Source organism: Rattus norvegicus, chromosome 7 (assembly GCF_021556685.1).
Source record: "Rattus norvegicus strain SHRSP/BbbUtx chromosome 7, alternate assembly SHRSP_T2T, whole genome shotgun sequence".
NCBI classification, from domain to species: Eukaryota; Metazoa; Chordata; class Mammalia; order Rodentia; family Muridae; genus Rattus; species Rattus norvegicus.
Genome location: NC_141540.1, coordinates 14,340,357 through 14,363,618, shown reverse-complemented (window position 1 = coordinate 14,363,618; position 23,262 = coordinate 14,340,357). Strand labels below are relative to the sequence as shown.

Below are 23,262 nucleotides of genomic sequence, written 5' to 3'. Positions count from 1 at the left end.
ACGGTAATTAGATGAAATGTACTTGCCTCTTCCCTCCCATGCAGACATCACAAGTCACTAACCAAGCACTCAGTCTAACGAGTCCTGTGTTGGCGTCACCAATCAATTGATGAACAGATGATTCCTTCCACAGGCATTAAGCAGGCAATCTGCCAGCCAATGATGCTCTCCATCCAATGGGCAGGGTGGGCATCGCGGATGGACTGATGGACACAGCAGAGTTCGCAGTTACTCTCAGTGATGCCCTCTTCCACTGTATACGGCCAGACATCACTAATGAAGTCAACACATCAGACGGCCTCCCTTCTTCATATAGGGCAGAGCAAGTCAAGTGCATCAAAAGGAAACCACATGGCAGCTCAATTCCAACTCCGCTTTTCACACATGAAGCTGAGGCCCAGGACTTTCTGCAGGCACATCCCAAGACACGGTGAACTCTGGCAGGGCAGCACCTACAGATCCCACAGCACAACTCCCTGGGGTCCAGTCTGGATTCTAGAGCAGCATCAAGAAAACAGCAGTGTGGGCTTGGGGATTTAGCTCAGCGGTAGAGCGCTTGCCTAGCAAGCACAAGGCCCTGGGTTCGGTCCCCAGCTCCGGAAAAAAAGAAAAGAAAAGAAAACTACATTAAAAAAAAAAAAAAGAAAACAGCAGTGCTGTGTCTCCTGAGGTTGGTTCCTGCTGAATGACCTAGATTGCCCTGTCCCCTCAGAGGGAAACTACAGGGCTGAGAGGCAAGGCTGGGCATTCTGCCACTCCGGGTGAGGAAGCCATTTGTAACCGGAGCCTCAGAGAATACCAGTGCAGGGTGAGGGCAGCTGTCATCTGCTTGGCATCCTGTACCTTCTGCTTGGGACAGGATGTTGTCAGGCTGAGCTCCCTCTGCCCTCTCCAGCTTCTGAGAACTCCACTTACAAGCAAGTGAGAAAATCTGCCGGGGTTTTCTGGGTGCAGACATCACAACCCTGGTGTCTGGGCCGGAGCTCAGTTGGTAATATTTACTAGCACCCAATACTCAGTAGATCAAGAGTTCTAGGTCACCATCTGTGACACATGAAACTTGAGGCCATGAGACTCTGATTTTAAAAGCTTCTGGAAGGGGCTGGGGATTTAGCTCAGTGGTAGAGCGCTTACCTAGGAAGCACAAGGCCCTGGGTTCGGTCCCCAGCTCCGGAAAAAAAAAAAAAGAACCAAAAAAAAAAAAAAAAGCTTCTGGAGAAATATCTCAGCCCTTAAGAGCACTGGCTGCTCCTCCAGAGTTTCAAACCCCACCACCCACATGACAGATAAAAACTGTCTGAAACTCCAGTCCCAGGGGACCCAACACCTTCACACAGACATGCATGCAGGCAAAACACCAATACACATGTAATAAAAATAAAAAATGGTGCACACAGACCTTTATTCCTAGTACATAGGAGGCTAAGGCAGGAGGATCTCTGTGAGTCCAAGACTACATAGTAAGTTTCTGGTCAGCCTGGACTATACTGTGGGACCCAGTCTACACACCAAATACACCCCAAGCAAACAAAAAATTCTCAGCTTGATGGCGTGACCTGGTAACGTGAGTTCAATATCCGAACCTCCAGAGGGAAGCTGGCTCCATTACCTTACCATGTGCTCTGGCACACATCCACACAAAACAATAAAACTATAAACATTTTAACCCTGGAGCATGACCTATTGTCCCAACACACAGGTGAATTGTCACAAACTTAACATCACTCTGGGCCACAGAGAGTGAGTCCCAAGCCAGTGTGGACCTACACAGTGCCAATCAAATCAAACCCAAACTCAAACAAATCCAGCGAGAGGAGGAAGGGAGGGGAGAAAAGCAACCTGAGCCAGCAGCTGACCCTACGCTGCACCTAATCATGAATAGTTAGTTCCTGCTTAGTTCACCAACTCTTATTGCCATTTAAAAAAAAAATTGTGGGGGTTGGAGATTTAGCTCAGTGGTAGGGCGCTTGCCTAGCAAGCGCAAGGCTCTGGGTTCGGTCCTAAGCTCCAAAAAAAAAAAAAAAAAAAAAGTGACACAGCCTTTGTAGCCCAGGTTAGCCTCCTCCTCAGTGCGGGATTACACGTTTGCCAACAGCCTCTGGGTTCCAACTTCACTAAACTGGACTACATCATGGTTCTCAGGAGAGGATCTGACCAGGGTTGAGCCAATCAGAGTGAGCAAGAGGTCAGTCAAAACTGTCCCAGGGGAAGATCTGATTGGATCATGCTGGGCCAGTCAGATAGGATGGATGGTCGGGGGCAGGGCGGGGGTCCAGGAACCTGATGCCCCAAAGCTCACCTTTCAAGTTGTTCCCTTAGGTCTGGCTGCTACCTGGCCGCCCAGGCTGCTTCACAGGAGCGAGAACTGTGGTCTCACTTCTCTCATCCCTTACCCACCCCTTAGCTGCAGCCCTGAAAGCGATGGTGTGGATGGAGACACTGCATCCCGCTCTAGCTGACATTGGGAGATTGTGGTATCCGCCACTTTGAAGCATTGGACAGGCAGCGGCAGAGGAACCAGTAACCCTCAGCGTCTGTATCGGAACGTAGACGGGGGTGGGTGGGTGGGGGGCTTAAATAAGAGGGAAGCCGAGACTCCCCAGCCTGCAGCAGGCGACCTGGGGCTGGTCGAAGTTCTGCTGGGTCACCCTGCCAAGAACAGTCCCTTGCACCTAGTTGGGAAGATGGCTGGCAGTCTTTCCTTCATTCTTGGATTCCCACCATAATACGCACAGGCCTTGCCATTAAACCTAAAGTTAAAGGATCAGACAGGGTGACTGGTCCGGCGATTGTTCCAGTCACACCGCTGACTGGACAGGCTCTAATCCTGACTTCAACTCCTGCATACTTTTAGTTCCACAGACGCTCTCTGGTTGAGAGGTAAGTAACCAGCACCTCCCCCCCCTTCCCAAAGAGTAGGGGTAGTAAGGACAGGACAGCTAAAGGAAAAGCCCAACTTCTCTGACATCTGTGAGGCTTTGTTCATTGATTCATTCAAGCAGTCACTGCACACAGGTTGAGTACCTACTGTGTGCACGCCCCGTCTCTGGCTCCCAGAATAACAGACTCGAGACTTACAGCATCACATCACAACTCAGGAATCATGTTGTAGCAAGAAAGGAGAAAGGCTGCGGTTAGACTTCTCTACAGTCTAGAACTGCACCATCAGCTACTTAAAAGCTTGATAGCTTGATTCAGCCTTCCCGGTGGACACCTTAGTCACCTCTTTTTTTTTTTTTTTTTTTTTTTCTTTTTTTCGGAGCTGGGGACCGAACCCAGGGCCTTGCACTTGCTAGGCAAGCGCTCTACCACTGAGCTAAATCCCCAACCCCACCTCTTGGGTTTTTGTTTGTTTGCTTTCCTTCTTCTAAGCCCTAAGTGATGAGGGACAAGCTGGGATCTGGGTGTGTAAGGTCTGGCCTTTCCAGAGGCTTTCTGGCCAAAGCAATGCATCCTCTGGGACTTTACCACCTGTGCCATCATCTGAAACTTGGTCTCCCCTTCCCTAGGACTGAGTACTCCCTGGATAGTTCACCATTTTTAGTCTCGGAGGCTCTGAGGATTTATGACTAGATTTGTCGCCTTCAACATATGTACCTCGCAGAGGCAGCAAGGTTCATGGGGCCAGCCTCCTTCTAATAGGGCCTTGGGCAGCACAGACTCACAAAGGAACCCTGCACAGCAGCACTTCCCTGCCTTTATTATCGCGATGCAGAACAAGGACGCTGAAAGCTGCACCGACCGAGCGGCAGTTGGAAGCGAAGCCTGTGCTAGGTGCAGGAGGCTGGCACGGGAACTGCCATTTGGCTCAGTTGATCTGCTGTAGGATTGGGACCCTAAAGGTCCCGGCACCTGGGGAGATACCACCATACAAAAGAACGAAGAGAAAAACTAAGGGGTGATGGGTCATGCCCGTCACCCTAGCACCTGATGACTCAGGCAACAGGGATTCCTAAGAGTAGGGGGACAGCCTGAACTACATAGCAAGACTGCCTCCAAAATAAGAAAAATGTAAAAATAAAGTTTTAAAGAATCAAAACAGGCAGTCCTGACTCTGACCATTTGCCGCTAACCAAAAGCGACATTTTGCTGCGCTGCGGATCATTAATTTTTAGAGTAGTATTTTCTTTTATGGAAGCAAGTTCCGGATCCAGCACCAACCTCAACTATCAGAGGCCACGCCCCTCCAAACGCCCACCGTGACGTCGGGTGGCGAGACAGTGACGTCACAGACACGGCTTTGGGTTGGCGCCCGGGAGACCGCCACGCGTCTCCATGGCAACGAAAGGGCGGTTCCTGGAGGATTTCGTAAACCCCGCCCCACAAGGGTGGGGCCGCTGCTGGTCTTATTCACAGTTCAGGTACGCTCCGGTAGCTACTAGTCTCTGGTGTCCCTCGGGACCCGAGGACCGGCGGCCTCGGCTTGTCCGCAAAGCGCGGCGGCCGTAGCGTGGCGACTCTTTACCAACAGGCGCCGTCGCAAAACGGCGTGCCCGCTCCTATGTCACGCCCTTGCTTTATGATAAAGCTTCGCTCTCCTCCATCCTACACCCTATTGTGGTAAAAGCTCCGCCCTATCACCAGGCCACTGCCCCAACCCATCGTAAAGCGCTCATCCTGCCTCTAGGCCACTCCCCTACCTTGTGGTTAAAGTTCCCCGCTCTTCTTCAAGCCACGCCCCCCGCACTGTCGTAAAGCTCCACCCACGCTTCCAAACCACAGCTCTGATCGTCGTAAAGTGCCGCGGCCCCCTCAAATACCATACCCATATTGTCGTAAAGCCGCGTTCCCTGCCTCAAGGCCACGCCCCACCCTGTGACGTAACCGCTCACGCCTCTCGCGGCCGGGTTGCGACTGCGCAGTGGAGCGCGCAGGCCGCCGCCCCCCGCTGGCCGACGCTGGCGGCGTAAGGCGCGCGGGGGCTCCGCGGAGCGGGCGCGGGGGAGCGGCGGAGCCCGGCCCTCTCCGCCGAACATGCCGAGGCCGGCCCCTGTAGCGCGGGAGCCGGAGCGGGGGCCCGAGCCGGAGCGCGAACGTGCGCGGGGCCCGGAGCGGGGGACGCCGCGCTGCTGAGCTCGGCCACCGCCGCCCGCGGGCCCCAGGCGGGGCGCAGGTAATGTTGCGCGCGCAGGGTCCGCTGCGCCCCACCCCCGCCGCGTCGGGACCCCGTGACTCCCACTGACCCGGGATAACCCCACTCCGCGCCGGGTCTTGAACGGTCCTCATCCTACGATTCCTGACTGGTGCTCTGCACCGGGCGACCCCCACTTCCGGTCACCCTGCCTCAGTATCCCTCACTGCCTGTCTCCACCTTTGCTCTGGCTCTCTTGTCCCTGAGTTCGAGTGGGCACTGTTTCCTGGGTGCTCAGCTCACCTGCGACACCCAGGCGTCCCCACTTCCGGTCACCCTCCCCCTGAGACCTCATTCTGCCTCAGTGTTCCATCTCTGACCCCAACCGTGTTCCTACGCTCTGACTTCCCAGTTTCTTGTGTTTCCTTCCTAGGTGTTCAGCCCACCTGCAACCCCCTCCCATGTTTTTCTCTGTGTCGCCCTTATGTTCCTTTCTCGTCCCCAGATCCCTTATACACCTGGTTTTCAGGCCTCCTGCCATCTGGACTCTAACTCCTTGTCTGTCCACACTCCCAGCCTTTCCTCTGATGTTCACTCTTCACTGTTTGTGGGCCTGATGGTTTGTTGAGGGTGAAGAGCCGGGGGGTCTTAGGAACAGGGACAGAGGGTCCTGTCTAGGTGGAGGAGGACCTGTTGCAGGGAGCTGCTTAGGAACTCTAGGCCCAGCTGCCTGTGCCCTCCCCCTTCCGCTCTGGCCACAGGCTTTGTTTTCCGGAAACATACGGATCAAGGTGGGAGGGGTGAGATGTCTGAGCAGGCTGCTGGTTTCCCTGACCGGTCCTCCTCGTCGGCCCCAACTTTGTGCACGGGTGACTTTTTCAGTAAGAGATGGGATTCGAAAGAATGTCTGCAGAGAGTGGTTTCTGCGGTGTCCTGGACTTCTAGGTTGGGGGCAGATGGTTTTCATCTTGGTGGCCTCCTGATGGCAGTTTGCAGGAAGCAGTCTGGGAGGTGGTGTGGAGGTGGAGACCTGTCTGTCTCCGCTCTGGGTTGCAGTCTGCTTCCCCAGCCCGTCCCTCAGGGATCTGGAGGCTCTTTGTCCAGGAACCTCGGTGGGTAAGTGGGGACTCTGGGAGCTGGTAGGTGGAAGACACAAAGGCCTTGTTGCTATAGGAGAAACCCCAGCTGCCTACAGAGATTATGCTGACCAACTCAGGTGCTAGGGTGAACACTGTCTGCCCCTCGCCTGCCCTGGGGGATTTGTTTGGGTGTAGGGAACAAGTGTCTGTGGTACTGGCTGGTGGTCTGTTCCCGTGTCCTGTGTCCCCACCCCCACGCCCCGAAGCAGTATCACAGGTGTGCAATGCCTGTCTGCCTTGGGTCTCCAGGGCCTGGACAAGACACTGTTCACACCCTTCCCACAGAGGTTGAGCCCTGGTGATTTCCTGACATGGGGAAGAACCAGAGGGACTGAGCAGAGTGCTGAGAACCTCCAGGGAGGGCCAGATCTAGAGCTTCAAAGCCAATTTAGGCTCCAGGGCCTGCTGCAGGCAAGTGGGGTAAGATGCAGTGTCTGCTTGTTTCTTATTTCTGGAAGGAGAGGTGGCCTCTCGTCTGCTTTGATTTACCTTGGAGTGGTCACTTCACTGTGGGCTCCAAGCACATCCTAGAGGCCAGGCAGCCATGGTGTTCACCATGGTCATACCATGTGATTTTTGTGATTTTTCTGTAATCATACAGTCACTGCCTCTGGCAGAGAATGTCGGTAAGATGCTTGGTGACTGAACTGCTCCCACATGCCCATCCCTGGCTTTGAGGAGGCCAGCGTGCCCATTTGTGAATTGAGACACTGGTGGTGCCAGACAGACGCAGGGGACATTTGTGTTCATGGGTGGCTTATGAATGAGGGATGCTCGTCCTGAGACGCAGGATCCGGGAATGTGTGGCCACACACAGGTAGGGCAGACACTGAGAGGCGGTATTTATTTTGTGTGACTCCTTCCTGCTGAGATGCCCACCTAGGCCCCTTCCCACAGCAGCCAACATCCTTTCTGCAAGGAGCTAGGGGCTGGTGAGGTCCTGCTCTTGGCTGTGTGGTAAACCAGGTGGGAGGAGTGAGGAAAAGCAGGGTTGTAGGATCCTGCTGTGGCTAAGTGTCCTGTAATGTGGCCTTTGGTGTCAAGATGGTATAGGGCAGGCCAGCAGCTTTCTTGTTTGTTTTTTTTTTTTAAGATTTATTTATTTACTTAATGTATATAAGCACACTGTAGCTGTCTTTGGACACACCCAACCCCATTATGTGAGCCACCATGTAGTTGCTGGGAATTGAACTCAGGACGTCTGGAAGAGCAGTCAGTCCTCTTAACCGCTGAGCCATCTCTCCAGCCCCTAGCGGCTTTCTTGTAATCCGGGGGACAGATGGGGCCATGTGAAGGAGGTCCTAGCCCAAGGGTCCTGGAGCTAGGTCATGGTGGAGAAGTGGGTAGGACTGTGTTCACCCACAGTTACGTGCACTAGCTTGGTGGCCATGCTCTTGCTGGACCCAAGCCTTGCCCTTGTAGGCTGGACATTGGCTTGCCAGTCAGTGCCCCAGGCAGTCTTTGCCTGAGAGCCTGTTGGTTGGTGTTGGCACAGCTGTAGATACGAAGCTCACAGAGGTGTCTGCACTCCACTGACAGCTGGTGAGCTGAGAAGACCCCAAATCTGGGGCTTGTGGGGCTTGTGTGGTATGATGTCCATGAGGCAGCCAAAGCACCTTTTACAGAGAGGTGACCTGTTCCCTATAAGAGGACCAGGGTCTGGCAGCCTGATATCAGTGACGTGGGCCAGAGAATATGCTGGTAAAAGCCGGGATGGATGTACTCTGAGGAAGCCCATCATGTGTGGCCCTGTGGGTTAGGACACACTCTGTCCCCTTGCTGTCCTATCCACTCCTGTGTCATTCAGAGGTTGAGCAGTGCTTGTGTGGGACCAGCACATGAATTGCTCTGACTTCAGTGGGTCAACGTTGTTCCCATCCTGGTCCCCAGGAGGTGTGTTGACTGTAAGGTGTGTGCTGTTGGGCTTCTGAGATGCAGAGCCATACATAGAGTATTTGGACGGCCACCTGGTCACCTGAGGAGACACTCTGCCTGCTCACCCTTGGGTGGGTCTATGGGAACCCTCAGACCCTATGAACTCCATCCTCTATGCTCTGCCCCACACTGTACTGTCACCAAGAGGCTCCATCCTGGGCAGAGAGGGCACAGAACACCCAGAACAGGTGGCAGTCAGAGCTGCGCCTGAGCCCTGCAGCCGTCAGATCTGTTGCCTGGCTCCATGTTTATGTCCATGCACAAACATGGCAGAGGAGCAGGCCCTGGTTCCCAGTCCCCAGGGACACCCAGTGCCTGGTGACAGTGAGGACATGATGCTTGGCGTTCCTGTCTCTGCTCACTGAGACCCAGGCCACGCCCTGGGTGCTCCCATTAGAGGCTAGGGGTTGTGGTGGCTCCCCTCCTTTCTTCTCTGAAAGAAGCCCCACACTAGGAGGTTGTTCACATTTAGGACCCAGTGGTCAGGGGACCATTCCTGCTGGTCAGCCTCCATTACCTTCCTGAAGGAGCGAAACTTCAGGTTGCCCTGGGCCTCTTACCACGCCCTCACCCCTCAGAAGAACTCAGCGTCACCAGGGCGAGACAGATGCGGTCACATCCTGTTAAAAGACAGATCTTGCAGAGTCTCTGAGGTGGGTCAGAGTGCAGTGCAGCATGCAGCCTCACATTGAGTCTAGTGAAAACCGAAAACCAGGATGTCCCACATGGAACTGTACAAGCCTGTGACTACAGGGCACAAACCAGGGGACAGAAGGACAGTCTGTGCCAGGGAGGCCCATGGGCGTGAGTCTCCAGCCAGGCTACCACCTGCCGACTCCCATGTGCGAGGAAACCCCATCTTGCTTCCTTTAACTTTAGATTTGTAAGACAAGGGCTCATGTGGATTAGGATGATTTCGAACACCAGGTCCTCCTGTGTGGATCCTGAGTGCTGTGGCCACCGTGCTTGGCCTTGCATACACACCTGAAAACCCTACACATGGGCCTAAGCCTGGGCTAGCCTAACTGATCTTGTTTTTCTTTTTTTTTTTTTTCTTTTTTCCGGAGCTGGGGACCGAATCCAGGGCCTTACGCTTGCTAGGCAAGCGCTCTACCACTGAGCTAAATCCCCAACCCCCTAACTGATCTTGTGTGTCTCAGGTGTACACGTGGATGGGTGCCACATGCCATTGTGTGCCTGTGGAGATCAGAGGGCAACTTGGTGAGGTTGCTTTTCTCCGTGCACTGTTGATTTTGACACAAGGCTCTATATGGAGCCTGGCTGGCCTGGATCATATTGGTACAGGTCCCATATTGACCCAGGTTGTCAGACTCGCGTGGTGAGAGCTTTGCCCACTGAGCCATCTCAGCATCCTTGGTTTGTGTTTTGAGATAGGATTATAACTTCCATAGTCCAGGCTGGCCCTAAACTCACCATATAGTCCAGGCTGGCCCTAAACTCATGCCTCCTTCAGCTTCCTGAATGCTAGGGCAAAGGTTTGTGGCACTACACACAGGGAAACTATCCTTGACTCTGCTGTAGGCTATTGAGGTAGCATCCCAGGTGGCCTGGGCTGACCTCCATGTAGCTGAGAATGGCCTTCAACTCCTTGATTCTTGGGATTTGGTCAGTGCATATTCTCCTGGTGTTACAGTGGGAAAGATTAAGGGCACCCTGGAGCAGCTAAAGTCACCCCTGGGGCTAAAGTTACGCTAGCCCAGGCTTAGGCTTGTGTGTAGGGTTTTCAGGTGTGTATGCAGGTTGGGGAGGGGCATGGGAAGCAGAGCTGCTCCAGGCACTGAAGGGCTAGGCTAGGGGAAGCTGAGGCCCACAGGGCTGGCAGGTGGTGTGCATCTCCAGGCGCTAGCCTGTCTTCTCCCACTCACTGTGTCTGAGGCCTGTGCTTCCTATCAGGGCATACCCCTGTGGGCTCCTGGAAAATCTACATGCTGCCCTTGGCTGTCCATTTGGGCCCCTGGGAGGAGGCATGGCCTAGGCAGAGCAGACCCTGCTGCTCCTGGTGGGCAGCTGTGTGCAGTGCCCTGTGCTTTACTTGGTGATGACCTGACCCCACCCAATGGAGGCCAGGGGTGTGTGCTGGCCCATCCACATGTCAGCTCCGGCAGTACTCAGATGTCCCCTGGACAGATGTCCCCTCAGAGTCAAGCTTGGTGGTCACCTTCACCTATATAGGAATGTCTAGTTCTGGGCTCCCCTCCCCACCCCAGTATTCTGTTGTTAAAATGTTAAAACCAAGGATGCTGGCTTACACTGGTCTTCACACTTAGGGCAAGGAGGCAGAAGGATCTGGGGTTCAAGGCCAGCTGGGGAAGGCAGTAGGTAAATGACCACCTAAGCTCAGGTCTGCAGCCCTCACTTAGATGCCAGGCTGGGCACTGTGGCCACCTCTGGTCCCAGGGCCCAGGAGGCGTGACCCCGTCCTCACATTGAGCTGGCTGTGGGAGCTTTAGTGACAAGCTTTGGGTTCAAGAGAGAGACATGGCCTCAGTATAAGGTGGAGAGTTATGTAGAAACACAGCCCTTGACACCAACCTCTGGCATATAAGCACACACAAACACACACAAAAAAAATCCAAGTCAGTGTACCTCGCCTCATGCCTGTAATTCCAGTGCTTGAGGCATCAGCAAGTTCAAGGCCAGCCTGGGCTACATACATACTCTGTTTCAGAAAGAAAACCAAGGGTCAGAGTTTTTTGTGACCCTTCCTGGTGACACTTCCAGAATTCCCAGTAGACAGCCCCCTCCAACCCAGGGTCTGCTGCTGTGGCTGAGTTGTCCTTTTTGGGTGCACACAGAAGATGGTGGTCAGTGGTAGGTAACTGTCTACCCATATGTTCACTGACCCTGCTTTGTCTTCCTGTAGCTCTGGGCCTGCCCCACTAGATTTGGCAGTGGAACTGCATGGCTTTGTGGGTGGTAAGCGGCACCCTTGTCTCTGTTCCATGCTGCCCTCCCCCTCCTTCGTGATAAGAGCCACACCGTGTCCCAGACACGGCCCATAGTTTCCTAGGAGCAAAGTCACCACATCACCTATGGCAACCCACATAGGTGCAGAGAGTAGCACGTCCTTGGTCTCAGACCTGGTGTCCCTGTGGACACCATCTGCTCTAGTGTGGGGTGTTCTGATCTGATTGGTATGCGTGTGTGAGCCGAGTGCGAGCCGAGTGCTCCTGCTGTCCTCCCTTCAGCCACCCCTTTTTGTGCAGAGGGAACATTCGCACATCAGAGGTGCGGCGAGGAGGGTAGTGGCTCCTTGCTCTACTGAGTGTACACTGGCTGTCGGGGTGTTGGGCTGCAGCTTCAGTAGGTCCATGTGCTGTCCTGTGTCAGTGCTCACCCACTTGTGTTGGTGTGTTCAGTCACTGCAGGCTCTGCAGCTCATGTGGCTGAGGCCGCAGTCTGTCTGGGTCCCCTAGATGATTGCCACCCTCATTGTCACACTGGCACATACACAGGTTTTTCCAGGGCTGTGGTCCCGGCTCTCAGGCCTTTTCTGGGCACTGGTGGTGAGCTCCTTGCGGACAGCAGCAAGCCCCCCACCATCCCCATACACACTGGCTTGGCTCCACTGCCCCTGCCAGCAAAGCCCAGCATTCCCACACCACCACCATAGTGTTCCTTCCACTTCCGCCCCAGCTAGTTTTCCTGTGCCTGTGGGAACAGTGACTCCTGACCAGGAACAGGTGAGCCATGGTGATATTGAGGTGCTTTCCTCCAAAGACAAGACACTGAGAAGCCCCCTAGCCATTATACAGGCCTGTGTGAGTCTCAAGGGCTCTCCCTCTGCCATCGCCTCATTCCTGAGGGGTAGTGCATGTCTCTTGGTCCTCAGATCCAGACCCAATGCACAGCTCTGTTGCCCACTGACCAGGTGGCACCAGCTCCTTTCCCAGCTTGGCTCGATCCCCAAATCTCTTGAGTTGTCTTCCAGGATACTCAGTGCTGGGAGTCCTCATGTGCCACGGCTCTGGGGCTGCAGCCGGGAACCCCATCCACTGCAGGGCTCTCGTAGCTTTTGTCCCTGCTTGTCCCCTTAGGTGGGTGCGAGGTCTAGCCTGGGAACTGCCAGTGACGTCAGCCAGGGACTGTGACATCACTAAGTGGAGATGCAGAGAAGGGGCGGGGGGCCTCCGGCAGAGGAGCAGCCAGGGCCCCAGCAAGATGGGGGACCCCAAAAAGAACAGGGCAGGTGCGTGCTGGGGCCTTGCAAGGAGGGCTGTGTGTCTGTGCTGGGAGTCCAGTCTGCTGTCGGCCGGCTCCCTACGCAGCGGGGCCCCATGGAGCTGGCTCTGTGGCTGAGCTCACCTCTGGAGACCTGGGGAAAGAATTGGACTCGAGGCCTTGTGGGTCAGGCCAGTGACAGTTTATTCAGGACTGGGGAGCCCTGCCCTCCTTTCAAGGGCTCTGTTTTTAGCTCCAAGGTTCAACCACGACCAGGGTTAGAGGCATTTCCCCTTCTCTAGGGTCTCAGGTCACCCCACACATGCTCAGGGCTGCCTGTTTCACTGGCCCTTGTGCTGGAGTGACAGCCTTCTTGTGATGTGTTCATACTACTGACGGCCACACAGCCCATGTCAACCTAGCTCTTCATGTAAACAGGAGGGGTCCATGTGTTGGGTGACCTCTGTTTGTGCCCACCATCCCACACAGTCATGGCCCTATCTCATGCCAGTTTTCACAGCCTCCTTGGCCTACCCACCTCCCATGACCCCATGGAGCTGACAGGACAGGCAGTGGCTGTTGTGGTGTCCCCAACTGTATTGCAGGATGCATGGGGACAGTAGATGTACAGGTGACTGGTGTTGCTTGTCTGCCATGTCTACCCAGGAAGCACACCTACTGGCCCAGGAAGGCACAGGGCACAGCAGGACCCGCTTCCTCCTCAGCCTACCTGTTCTGAGGCCGCCTGTGGTTTGTGCCCCATGCAGGTCCCTTCCTCTGCCTCTCATTTGCTGTCGTGCCCCAGTGCAGCCCAGCACGTGCCCCATTACCCTCTCCTGCCCCGTGCACATCCTAGCTGGCCTGGGCTGGTGCTGCCGACCATGGCAGTGCATGTTTTCCACCTGGGTCTTGCCTTCCACATATCAGACGTAGGCTACTGGGCCTGCTGTGGGCAGCACCGCAGGTCCCTGGTTTGCAGCCATCCAGACAGGCTGAGGAAGACACAGTGGGCCAACCCATCCTTGTCCTCCCCCAGAACAAAGGGTGATGTCCTCTGCTGCTGGGGGCTCTGAGGACCAAGCTCCATCTGCGTACTTTCTTTCCAAACTTGAGAGAGGCCCTGCTGCTTCTAGTGACCTGGGATGCCTCGTGTCAGTGTGCGATGAGCAGGTGACAACTCTTTACTGACATTGGCATCCATCACTGTGCAGGTCCTTGTGTCTGACACAGCAAGGTGTCCATACTCTCAGGTCTGATGCTGCTGCCTCACGTCCCCTACACCCAGCACATGGTGGCCTCTTGTAGGTTGTGAAGGGTGCACCCGGGCCGAGCACTGTGGGATGAGGGAGTGCACCTGACTTCCCAGCGATGTCCTGTCTGGGGACTTGAGGTGTGTGCAGCTCTGTGGCAGGACACAAGTGCTTCCTGCATACCCTCCACCCTCTTTGACCCTTCCCTGTGTGTGGGTTGACGACTGAGGTAACTTACGGCTAGAGTCCTGGGCTCTGTCTCTGAATGATGCCTCCAGATGGATGAGGGATGCTGGGGGCAGGGGGCTACCCCGAGAGCACCCTGTATGCCTATGTGCTTGTGGTTTTTTTTTTTTTTTTTTTTTTTTTTTTTTTTTTTTTTTGTGGTTCTTTTTTTCGGAGCTGGGGACCGAACCCAGGGCCTTGCGGTGCTTGTGGTTTTTAATCTAGTGTGTATAAGGGTAGTGTGTCTATATTACCCCATATGTTTGGAGGTCAGAGGACAACTTGTGAGAGTCAGTCATCTCCACAGTGTAGACCCTGGGGATCAGACATGTGTCATCAAATTTGGCCCAGGCAGCATTACCTGAGCCGCCATTTTGTTGACTTGTGATGTTTTTGTGAACAGGGTTTCATGTAGCTTGGGCTAGCCTTGAACTCCTGATTCTCCTGCATGTTGACATGAGTGTGCATCCCCACATTTTGTTTAAGTGTTAGAGATGGGGACCCAGGGCCTCCAGCACAGTGAGTGGGCACTCTACCCTGTTAGTCCTTCCTATGGGAAGAGACGCCCATCAGGGAGGTTGGCATGTGAACACAGGCTCCAGGGGCTATTCTGAATGACATTTGGGTGAGAGTGAAGAGCGGCTGCTTTTTCTGCTCTGTAACCTTTACCAGGTTCTTCTGGCCTGGGCACAGCCCGGCCAGTCTCCTGCTTCTGCGCCCACTCCGTTAGGCATACAGGTCCTTGGGCAGGTCCCAATCCATACCCATCTCTTCTTTGTCTTTATGGCCACAGCACTGGCATCTGTCTCATGGTGCCAGTCTTCCAGGTCTGCCTTCCATTGCCTCCCATGCAGTTACTCAGTGTCCTGAGGACAGGGGTAGGAGCAGGCCTAGCTCACGGAGAGCCTCTCCCCCATGGTCTCCATGATGAGGAAGGATGGGGAGGCCTTGGCTTGTCCTAGGGTGTTTTGTGGGTGTTGTAGGTGGAGCGCAGATCCTGGGTGACCTGTGATATAGCTAGCTGCCCACACTGTGGGGCCTCATGGTAAAGCTGCTGTGAGACACATGGGCCCCATGCCTCCTGTGTTATTCTCGGGTCCCCTTTATCTTGAGGAAAGTCCCTGTTGGAGGCTAAAGAAGGAGCTTGGACTTTTCCACTGCAGAGCCAGGCTGACAGCTCCCTCATTCCCTAGCAGGAGAGCCAAGGTATGGGGAGTCCTGTCAGGGACAGGTGGGATGACGTGAAACTACTGTGGCTTCTCCTCACTCACTGCCATCACAACCAGGCAGAGAAACATGTGTAAACACGAGCAGGCACGAACAAGTGCACAGCTCGCTGCCTAAATTGTTGATGGGAGGGGCGGGACCTCAGGCCCTCCCTTGCCCGAGCGTGGGGTTCTGGCAAGCCCTGCAAATGTGCCCAAGATCGAGTACACATCCACATTCCCCTGCATGGCTGCCTGGGAGCATGTGCCCGAGACTACAGAGTACAATCTTGTCATAGAGACAAAACTTGCACAGGCCCTGGGTGATGGCTCTGTGGGTGAAGTACTTGCCTTGGAAGCATGAGGACCCCAGCACCCACAGAAAAAGCAGGCATGGCAGCTGCAACTTCAGTCCCAGCACTCAGGAGGCAGAGGCCGTCAGGTCTGTGAGATTGGGGCAGCCTAGGGGTTGGGGATTTAGCTCAGTGGTAGAGCGCTTGCTAGGCCCTGGGTTCGGTCCCCAGCTCCGAAAAAAAAAAGAAAAGAAAAGAGATTGGGGCAGCCTGGCTGCAGAGAGTTGTGGGCCAGCAGCCCCTGCCTCAGAGAAGTCACAAGAGTAGCATGGCTGCCCACGCTCCTAGTCGGTGGCAGGGAGCTAGAGGCAGGACGACTCCTGGGGCCTGTTCAGGGACAGACTTGGTAAAGGACACAGCCACCTGCCTGCGCACGTGAATTACATCTGCACACAGTTGGACAGTGAGGTCACAACCGGTGCCATAGTGTGTAGTGAGAAATCTAGAAATTTAGTTTCTTTAAAGGCTGTTTTTGTTTTAATCCCAGGTGTGGGGACATGGGGCTGCTTCGGGCTGATTTGCCTAGTGCTCTAGTGGAGGCGTGGTTTGCCAGCTGCAGATAGTTTCTGTGAGTGATGTTTGCAATTCTGGAGACTTTGGAGAGGTATTTAAATGTGAGGGCCCCAAGATACAGTTAGCGCTGTTGGCTGTTCAGGGGGTTGGCTGTGGTTAAGTAGTTTTGTTCAAAGAAAAAACAAAAGGAAAGAAATTAGATTTAGGGATCTAGCTCTTTCTTCTCCCCCTTTCACTCCCATCCAGTGATGGGGGGTGAAACTGGGGTGAGAGCAGAAGCACCTACAAAGTGGTGAAGGCCAGCTCTAGTAGCAGGTCCTGGATCAGGCTGGGTGGAGAGAGCAGCTGGGCCGAGGCAGGCCTGAGGTTGGCAGGCTGTGGAATGCCAAGTATCAGAGGAACCATGGCTGCTTCTTGACCTAGCTTTCGTGGGACCTACAGTGTGTGACAGTTTGACTGCCCTGGTCACAAGACAAATGACCCCAGTAATCCTCCCAGAGCCCAGTAACCCCTGTACTGCAGACGTTGCGTCTTCAGGCGGGAAGCACTGTGCTCCAGGCATCCCGTCTGCCCCGCTGTGGGCACTTCTGCAGCTGCCCATGGGTGGATGGCAAAAGCCAGGGCCTTGGGGCTGAGAGCTGTAGATGAGGGTGGAGGGGCCAGTACTCACTTCCTGGGGCCTCCCGAGTCCTCCCTGATCACCCAGCACTGCGTGCCGTGACCTCCCAGCATCATTGGAGTCCCTCCACCTGCCCTCTGAGATCAGCTGTGGCTCCTGTCCCTTTCTGGGCACTGATTTATTCTGCCATCTGCCACTTTCCTTGTCTTGGCTGGTGTGTGTGAACTGTGGGTCCCCTTTGTTGGCTCTATCCTCTGTCCAATGTCCTCTCCTCTGCCACCAGGTGACCTGGCAAGTTAGAGTAATGGCCACTCCACCCCAGCCTCTCACTTCTGTCAGCTTCCATTTGGTCACAGCAGCCTCTGCTGTGATCTCTGACCTCTTATCCCAGGGTGAGCAGGGCAGTAGGGTCCCCACAGGGAGCGATGTCCCCTCTAGGCAGGGATGCTACCCATCCTGTTCAGACATTCAGAGGTCTTTGTGGACCACCAAGGCGTGTCACGTACTCTGCCCTGACCTGGGCCTCTGTTTCTTCACAGCTGGGCACCACGAGATTTAAGGCGGTGGGACCTGTTGGCAGAATGTCTTCTCTCTCTGCAAGTGACCCTGAGGCCACCAAGATGAGCACCTCGGCCGGGCCTGTGAGCGTACCCGGGTGTCAATAGCCGGGAGCCAAGGGGCCACCAGGCGCAATGGTGTACTAGGCCGGGCGCGAGCTCAGGTTTCGCACTCGGATCTCACGGCAGAGTCACCGTGGAGAGGCCAGGGTACCACAAACTTATGGATTTTGACAAGAAAGGAGGGAAGGGGGAGTTGGAGGAGGGCAGGAGAATGTCCAAAACCGGCACGAATCGGAGCAACCACGGCGTCCGCAATTCGGGGACCAGCTCAGGGGTCCTGATGGTGGGCCCCAACTTCCGAGTCGGCAAGAAGATAGGCTGTGGGAATTTCGGGGAGCTTCGCCTAGGTGAGTCCTGTGTGTCCCGTCTCCAGTCTGTCACTAGGCCCCTCAGGAGGAAGGAGGGAATCCAGCTCTGTGGCCATCAGGTCCACTGTTCCCAGACCTCGCCTGCAGTGGTCATGTGAGGGGAGTCTGGCCACACTGAGGGGACAGCAATGTCATGGGCTCCGGTTCCCTTCCTCCCCCAGAGCAGAGTATTGTAGCATTCCCTGGCCTGCTCAAGCCAGCACAGGTCCCAGCCTGGTGCAGGGCCTCTGCAGCCCTGGGTCGGGGCTGTGCTTTCTGTGGTCTCGGACCTCAGCCTTCTGCCTGTTGCTTCAGGTGCCTCCTGAGCCCAACTGTGAAAGATGGTTCCTACCTACATAATAAGACACCAAATTGCAACCTTGGAGCCAGCCATTGTGGCCATGTCTTTAATTCCAGCAATTGGAGGCAGAGGTAGGCCAGACAGATCTCTGAGTTGGAGGCCGGCTTGGTCTACAGAGTGAGTTCCAGGACAGCCAGAAAAACAAGAAAAGAAAAAGTACAGCCCTGAATACATACATCCATGCATGGGCTCCTAGCCAGCAGTGCCTTCCCAGGGTCCTGGCCTCAGACAGCGGCTCACGAGTCAGGTCCTGGTACAGATCACTGTGCAGGCACTGAGGTGTGTGACCCCTGAAAGACCCTGCAAGGAGCTGTGTGCAGGTGCTTGTTGCTTCCTCTGCTTCCTGCTAGGGGTGGAGCCTGTGCACTTTGACCTTTGTTAGAGTGCAGGGCCAGCCCCCTCACCACTGGACCCGCTCAGAGTTCCTGTCAGCTGTTTACACCCTATCCTGGGTTAGGCCTAGCACCTCAGTGGGGAGGGATGTGTGCTTACTGGGAGCCAGGCCAGGAGTCCAGCCCCAGCTGTGAACTAGCCTCACGCCTCAGGATGCTGACCCAGGTGTTCTTCATAAGGGCAGGCTAGCCTGGGCTACACAGTAAGAACTTGTCTCCCTCCCCCCACCCCTGCAAGGTTGTTAGAGTGAGCCTTGAAGGAGCTAATTTCCCTGGTGAGCCTGAGCTGCTTCCCTGCCTGAGCCCTCACCCTCCAACTCCCCTCCTGCCTTCCTGACTCTGAAGCCTGGTGGTCTGGCCTCGAGTGGCTGAGCGCCTTGGATCTGTGGAGTGATCATTGTTGATTAAATTGGGAAGTCGAAGCCCCCGTCTGTGCAGCTTTCTTCCTCTGACTATGGGGCCACACTTGGTCCCTTTGTGTGCCCTTCTCCCTTTTCTTTGTAAGAAAGGGTCCCTCTGTGTAGCTCTAGCTGTCCTGGAACTTGCTCTGCATCCCTGGCTCCCCAGGACTCAGAGCTCTGCCTGCCTCTGTCTCCCGAGTGCTGGGATGGGAGGTGTGCTCCTCTGCGCCTAGCCCTCCCCCACCCACCCCATTCTTTAGAGTTTTGTTTTGCCTGTGTGTGTCGCTGCACTGTGCACTGTGTACGTGCCTGGGGAGGCTGGAAGAGGGCTCTGGGTCCCCTAGAATTAAGTTAGGGACTGTTGTGAGCCCCCATGTGTGTGCCGAGAACTGAGCGCTGAACTCCCCAGTCTCCCACACATTTAAGAAAGTTTCAATGTGTATATGTTGGGGAACAGACATGCCACACACACACACCTTGTGAGGGTCAGGAACAACTTTGGGGGTTCTCATTTCTCTCCTTCCTGTGGATTCTGGGAGCTTGAGCTGGGGCTGGCAGCTCGCATCTGGTGCTGGCCTCTAAGATGGAGACACGTGCATCCTCGGGGCCAGCACGCCTGCCCACACTGACCTGCTGCTACACCTTCAGCCTGCGTGCTCTGACACGCCTCAGGTGCTGGGCGCGAGCAGAAGAGCAGGGTTGGATCAGTGAGAAGCCCCGGGGAGAAGCCACGCAAGAGTGACCTGAGGTGGTTAAAGTTAGACAAATGCAGACATTAGCAGCTGCAGCTGAGGAGACTAGAGCTCCCTTGGGGAAGCCTGACCTCCAGCATGAAGGAGACCTGAGCAGCCCTCCAGATGAGAGCCGGCTCCACACAGTATGCAGGCCCCGCTCCCTTGCAAGGGACGCCCCTTGGCTGCTCACCCAGATCATGAGGTGCCTGCAGGGTGAGAGGTAGAAACCAGACCTTGGCAACCTGGACTGTCACTGAGCCACCTCGTAGAAGACACTTCATGACGCTTCACCTTACACAACCTGGCATACCCTTGGTGGGTCACAGGAGATGGGAGGCCATCACTGTCAGACAGAGACAAGCCAGCTAGAAGTGGCCTCTGAACTCGGCCTGGTATGAGAGCTGCGTGCTGATGTCCTTGGCAGCTGGACAGTGATGGAGACACCCAGGACAAGCAGGGAGTGAGCATCCCTCCGGGGGGCTGGACACCACCCCAAAGGGCTACCTAGGCCTCAGGCAGACTGAGGGAGCTCTTCACAAGTTTGTGGCTCTGCTGCCCTGTGCAGGGCCTTTCCCTGAAGGCGTGGTGGGTGTAGCCCTTGGGTGTGGCCCTGGAGGTGGTCTTTGTGACTAGTGATGCTGAGGTGAGCATAGGGTGCTTAGGGGCTGTGCTGTGCTCAGACAGCAGATGGGAGCCCTGCTAGGAGAACCTGACTGGGGCTGAGCCAGCTGCTGGATTCACCAGGGTGGGGTTAGCATGGGAACTGCGCACTCCATCCCCTCAGCCAGCCATCTTGGTAGTATGTATGGTTTTGTGGGGCAGCCTCCACAGTGAGAATGGGCTCTTGTGACTGCTGGGACTCAGGGGAGATATGTCCCCATGACTGCACGCAGGGAGAGGGGCCACGTAGTTAAGTGTCTGGGATCCCTGGGCAGTTGGACCTTCTGGCCAGAGACATTTAACAGCCAATGGGAGGGGATACATTCCCATGCGCTTCTGTGGCCTGCTCGAGGCTAGTCCGCAGTCCTCAGTCTCTCTGTTGCCTCCCCAGGAAAGAACCTGTATACAAATGAGTACGTGGCTATCAAACTGGTGAGTGTGCCCTGCCCTCGCCCCGCTGCCCTGCGCCCTTGCCTGGGAAGAGGGCCTGGCTAACCGACCTCTGCCCCGCAGGAGCCCATCAAGTCCCGGGCCCCGCAGCTGCATCTGGAGTACCGCTTCTACAAGCAGCTCAGCACCACAGGTGAGGACACGGGCCGGGGGGCGGCACTCCTAGGCGGGCAGGGGCTCCGCACACCCAGCATCGATGTTTCCTTGGCAGAAGGTGTCCCTCAGGTCTACTACTTCGGCCCTTGCGGGAAGTACAACGCCATGGTGCTGGAGCTGCTGGGGCCCAGCCTGGAGGACCTGTTCGACCTGTGCGACCGCACCTTCACGCTAAAGACGGTGCTGATGATCGCCATCCAGCTGGTGCGAGGGGTGGGGTGGGCGGGCGAGCGAGAGGGGCGAGCGGGCCTGGGCGCTGAGCCTCCCACTCCCACCCCGCTGACTCGGGTCACCCGCAGATCACGCGCATGGAGTATGTGCATACCAAGAGCCTCATCTACCGCGACGTGAAGCCTGAGAACTTCCTGGTTGGGCGGCCGGGCAGCAAGCGGCAGCACTCCATCCACATCATCGACTTTGGCCTGGCCAAGGAGTACATCGACCCTGAGACCAAGAAGCACATCCCGTACCGCGAGCACAAGAGCCTGACGGGCACGGCGCGCTACATGAGCATCAACACGCACCTGGGCAAGGGTGAGCAGGGCCGCGGGCAGGGGTGGAGGAAGGCGGGGCCCGGGGCACCTTCTGAGCCCCTCTGTCCCCGCAGAGCAGAGCCGCCGGGACGACCTGGAAGCGCTAGGGCACATGTTCATGTACTTCCTACGCGGCAGTCTGCCCTGGCAGGGGCTCAAGGTGGGTGGGGCCTCTCGAGTTGGGGGATGGGGTGCGGGCATGGACTCTGGGTGCTGACTCTAAGGCCACGGTCACCTCACGCAGGCGGACACGCTGAAGGAACGCTACCAGAAGATTGGTGATACCAAGCGTGCCACGCCAATCGAGGTGCTGTGTGAGAGCTTCCCGGGTAAGGAACTGGTGTCTGCGCCCCGCCCCCTTAGTGCTGCCCCATCGTGAGGCCACGCCTCCAGAGCCATGCTGCTCCGTGCTGGGCTCCCTGTGTGACTACTGAACCTGGACCTTCCCTTCCGCAGAGGAGATGGCCACCTACTTGCGCTATGTGCGGCGCCTAGACTTCTTTGAGAAGCCAGACTACGACTACCTGAGGAAGCTCTTCACCGACCTCTTCGACCGCAGCGGCTACGTGTTTGACTACGAGTATGACTGGGCCGGCAAGCCCCTGGTACGAGCAGGCAGTGTGAGCTCCGAGTTAGAGCTCGTGTGTGAGGGTTGCACTAGGGGATACCATGCACTGGATGGGTCCCCCACAAGAAGAAAGGTACCCCTGGTTGGGAGGCCAGCAGTTGAAGTGAACCCCTTCAACTGAACCGGATTGAGAGGCCCACAGGTGAAGGGGTGCAGGTGGTGACACAGACCCGGTTATACAGCAGGGCTTGGGTGGAAGCTTCGGTGGGAGGGGCCGACCTCTCCAAGGTGAGGGGCGCCTGGGGCCAGGGCGCGGGTCAGGAACTGTCCTGGGGCTGCAGCGACACCTGGGGCTCCATCCTGTCCTGACATCCGCTCTCGCAGCCGACACCTATCGGCACCGTCCATCCTGATGTGCCCTCCCAGCCGCCACATCGTGACAAAGCTCAGCTCCACACCAAGAACCAGGTGAGGGCCGCGCCTCCGGGCTCGTCCTAGAGGGGCTGGTGGGTCCTGTGAAATCTGTTGCAGAGCAAGCAGAGATGCTATCCTGATAGCCACTACCCCTCAGGCGCTGAACTCCACCAATGGAGAGCTGAACACAGACGACCCCACCGCGGGCCACTCCAACGCCCCCATCGCGGCCCCTGCAGAAGTAGAGGTGGCGGATGAAACCAAGTAAGGCCCAGGGGGTGCGGCGGCTGGAGCCTGCCCATGCTGGCCGCTGTTAAACTCATCGCCTCCTGTCAGCTCCTGGGTCACCATCCCCCACATAACCCGTCACCACCCTTGTCACCCGTGCAGGTGCTGCTGCTTCTTCAAGAGGAGGAAGAGAAAATCGCTGCAGCGACATAAGTGAGGGTGGGTGCAGCCGCTGCCCAAGATCCCCAAGCGGGTGTCTAGGAAGCTGGTAGTGTCCTCAGTGGCGTGGGGCTCCTTGGCCCACCTGCAGGCACCGTCTTTCAGGACTTGGGGTCACTTCCTTCACACAGGACTTTGGCGGAAATCTCTACACCCGTGTCTCGTCATCCCCTTCGAGAGCATTAACTATTTAAAACCAGGAGAGAAGCGCTGCGCCGTCCCTGCTGCGCCCCTGTTAGCTCATAAAGTCCAGCTTGTCCCCTCAATCCAAAGGCCATTTTCTCGAGGGGGGGCAGGCCCGGGCATGGGCATCACACGGGGAGGCCTCAGCCACCAAAGGGGAGGCAAGTGCACTACCACAATGCTGCACCAAAGCCGGGGCGGAGCGTGGGATGGTCACTGCACAGGGACTGGTATGGGCCCTACAGAGCCAGGGCGGCCGTGACCCGTGTCCCTGCGTGCAGGGCCCATGGGACAGAATCGCCTTAACGCCTGGCCCGGGGCCGCAGAGAGGCGGTCCCACGGGAGGGCCAGGCCTTGGTCGCGGGAGCTGAGTTCTTGCTTTACGTCGTGTACAGAAATGAACTTATGTTTCTCTGGCGCTTCCTTGAAGCCGTAGAGTTTAGGGGCTTTTTTTAAAAAAAAAGAATAAAAGAAAATAAAACCCTCCCAGAGTGTGAGCCTGGT

General features: G+C 56.1%; 1 protein-coding gene and 2 long non-coding RNA genes across 13 annotated transcripts; 1 reads left to right on the top strand and 2 right to left on the bottom strand.

Moving 5' to 3' along the window:
• Nucleotides 1-69: 69 nt before the first annotated feature.
• Nucleotides 70-4,691, bottom strand: LOC148004449 (uncharacterized). Its single transcript, XR_015625064.1, has 2 exons — nucleotides 4,641-4,691; nucleotides 70-495 (listed from the first exon to the last, which is right to left on the bottom strand). It is a non-coding gene; the product is annotated as an uncharacterized LOC148004449 (long non-coding RNA).
• Nucleotides 4,692-4,872: 181 nt separating this feature from the next.
• Nucleotides 4,873-23,244, top strand: Csnk1g2 (casein kinase 1, gamma 2). 11 transcript variants are annotated; one of them, XM_087558970.1, is made up of 13 exons: nucleotides 4,873-5,113; nucleotides 17,032-17,459; nucleotides 20,399-20,439; nucleotides 20,521-20,590; nucleotides 20,669-20,817; nucleotides 20,913-21,147; nucleotides 21,221-21,306; nucleotides 21,391-21,475; nucleotides 21,603-21,751; nucleotides 22,099-22,182; nucleotides 22,286-22,392; nucleotides 22,519-22,575; nucleotides 22,707-23,244. In XM_087558970.1, exons 2-12 carry the CDS (start codon nucleotides 17,273-17,275, stop codon nucleotides 22,571-22,573), a joined length of 1,248 nt encoding a protein of 415 aa, XP_087415096.1. In that variant the 5' UTR covers nucleotides 4,873-5,113; nucleotides 17,032-17,272; the 3' UTR covers nucleotides 22,574-22,575; nucleotides 22,707-23,244.
• On the bottom strand, nucleotides 17,832-19,446 carry LOC148004448 (uncharacterized). The gene is made up of 2 exons (XR_015625063.1): nucleotides 19,090-19,446; nucleotides 17,832-17,930 (listed from the first exon to the last, which is right to left on the bottom strand). It is a non-coding gene; the product is annotated as an uncharacterized LOC148004448 (long non-coding RNA).
• Nucleotides 23,245-23,262: the final 18 nt, after the last annotated feature.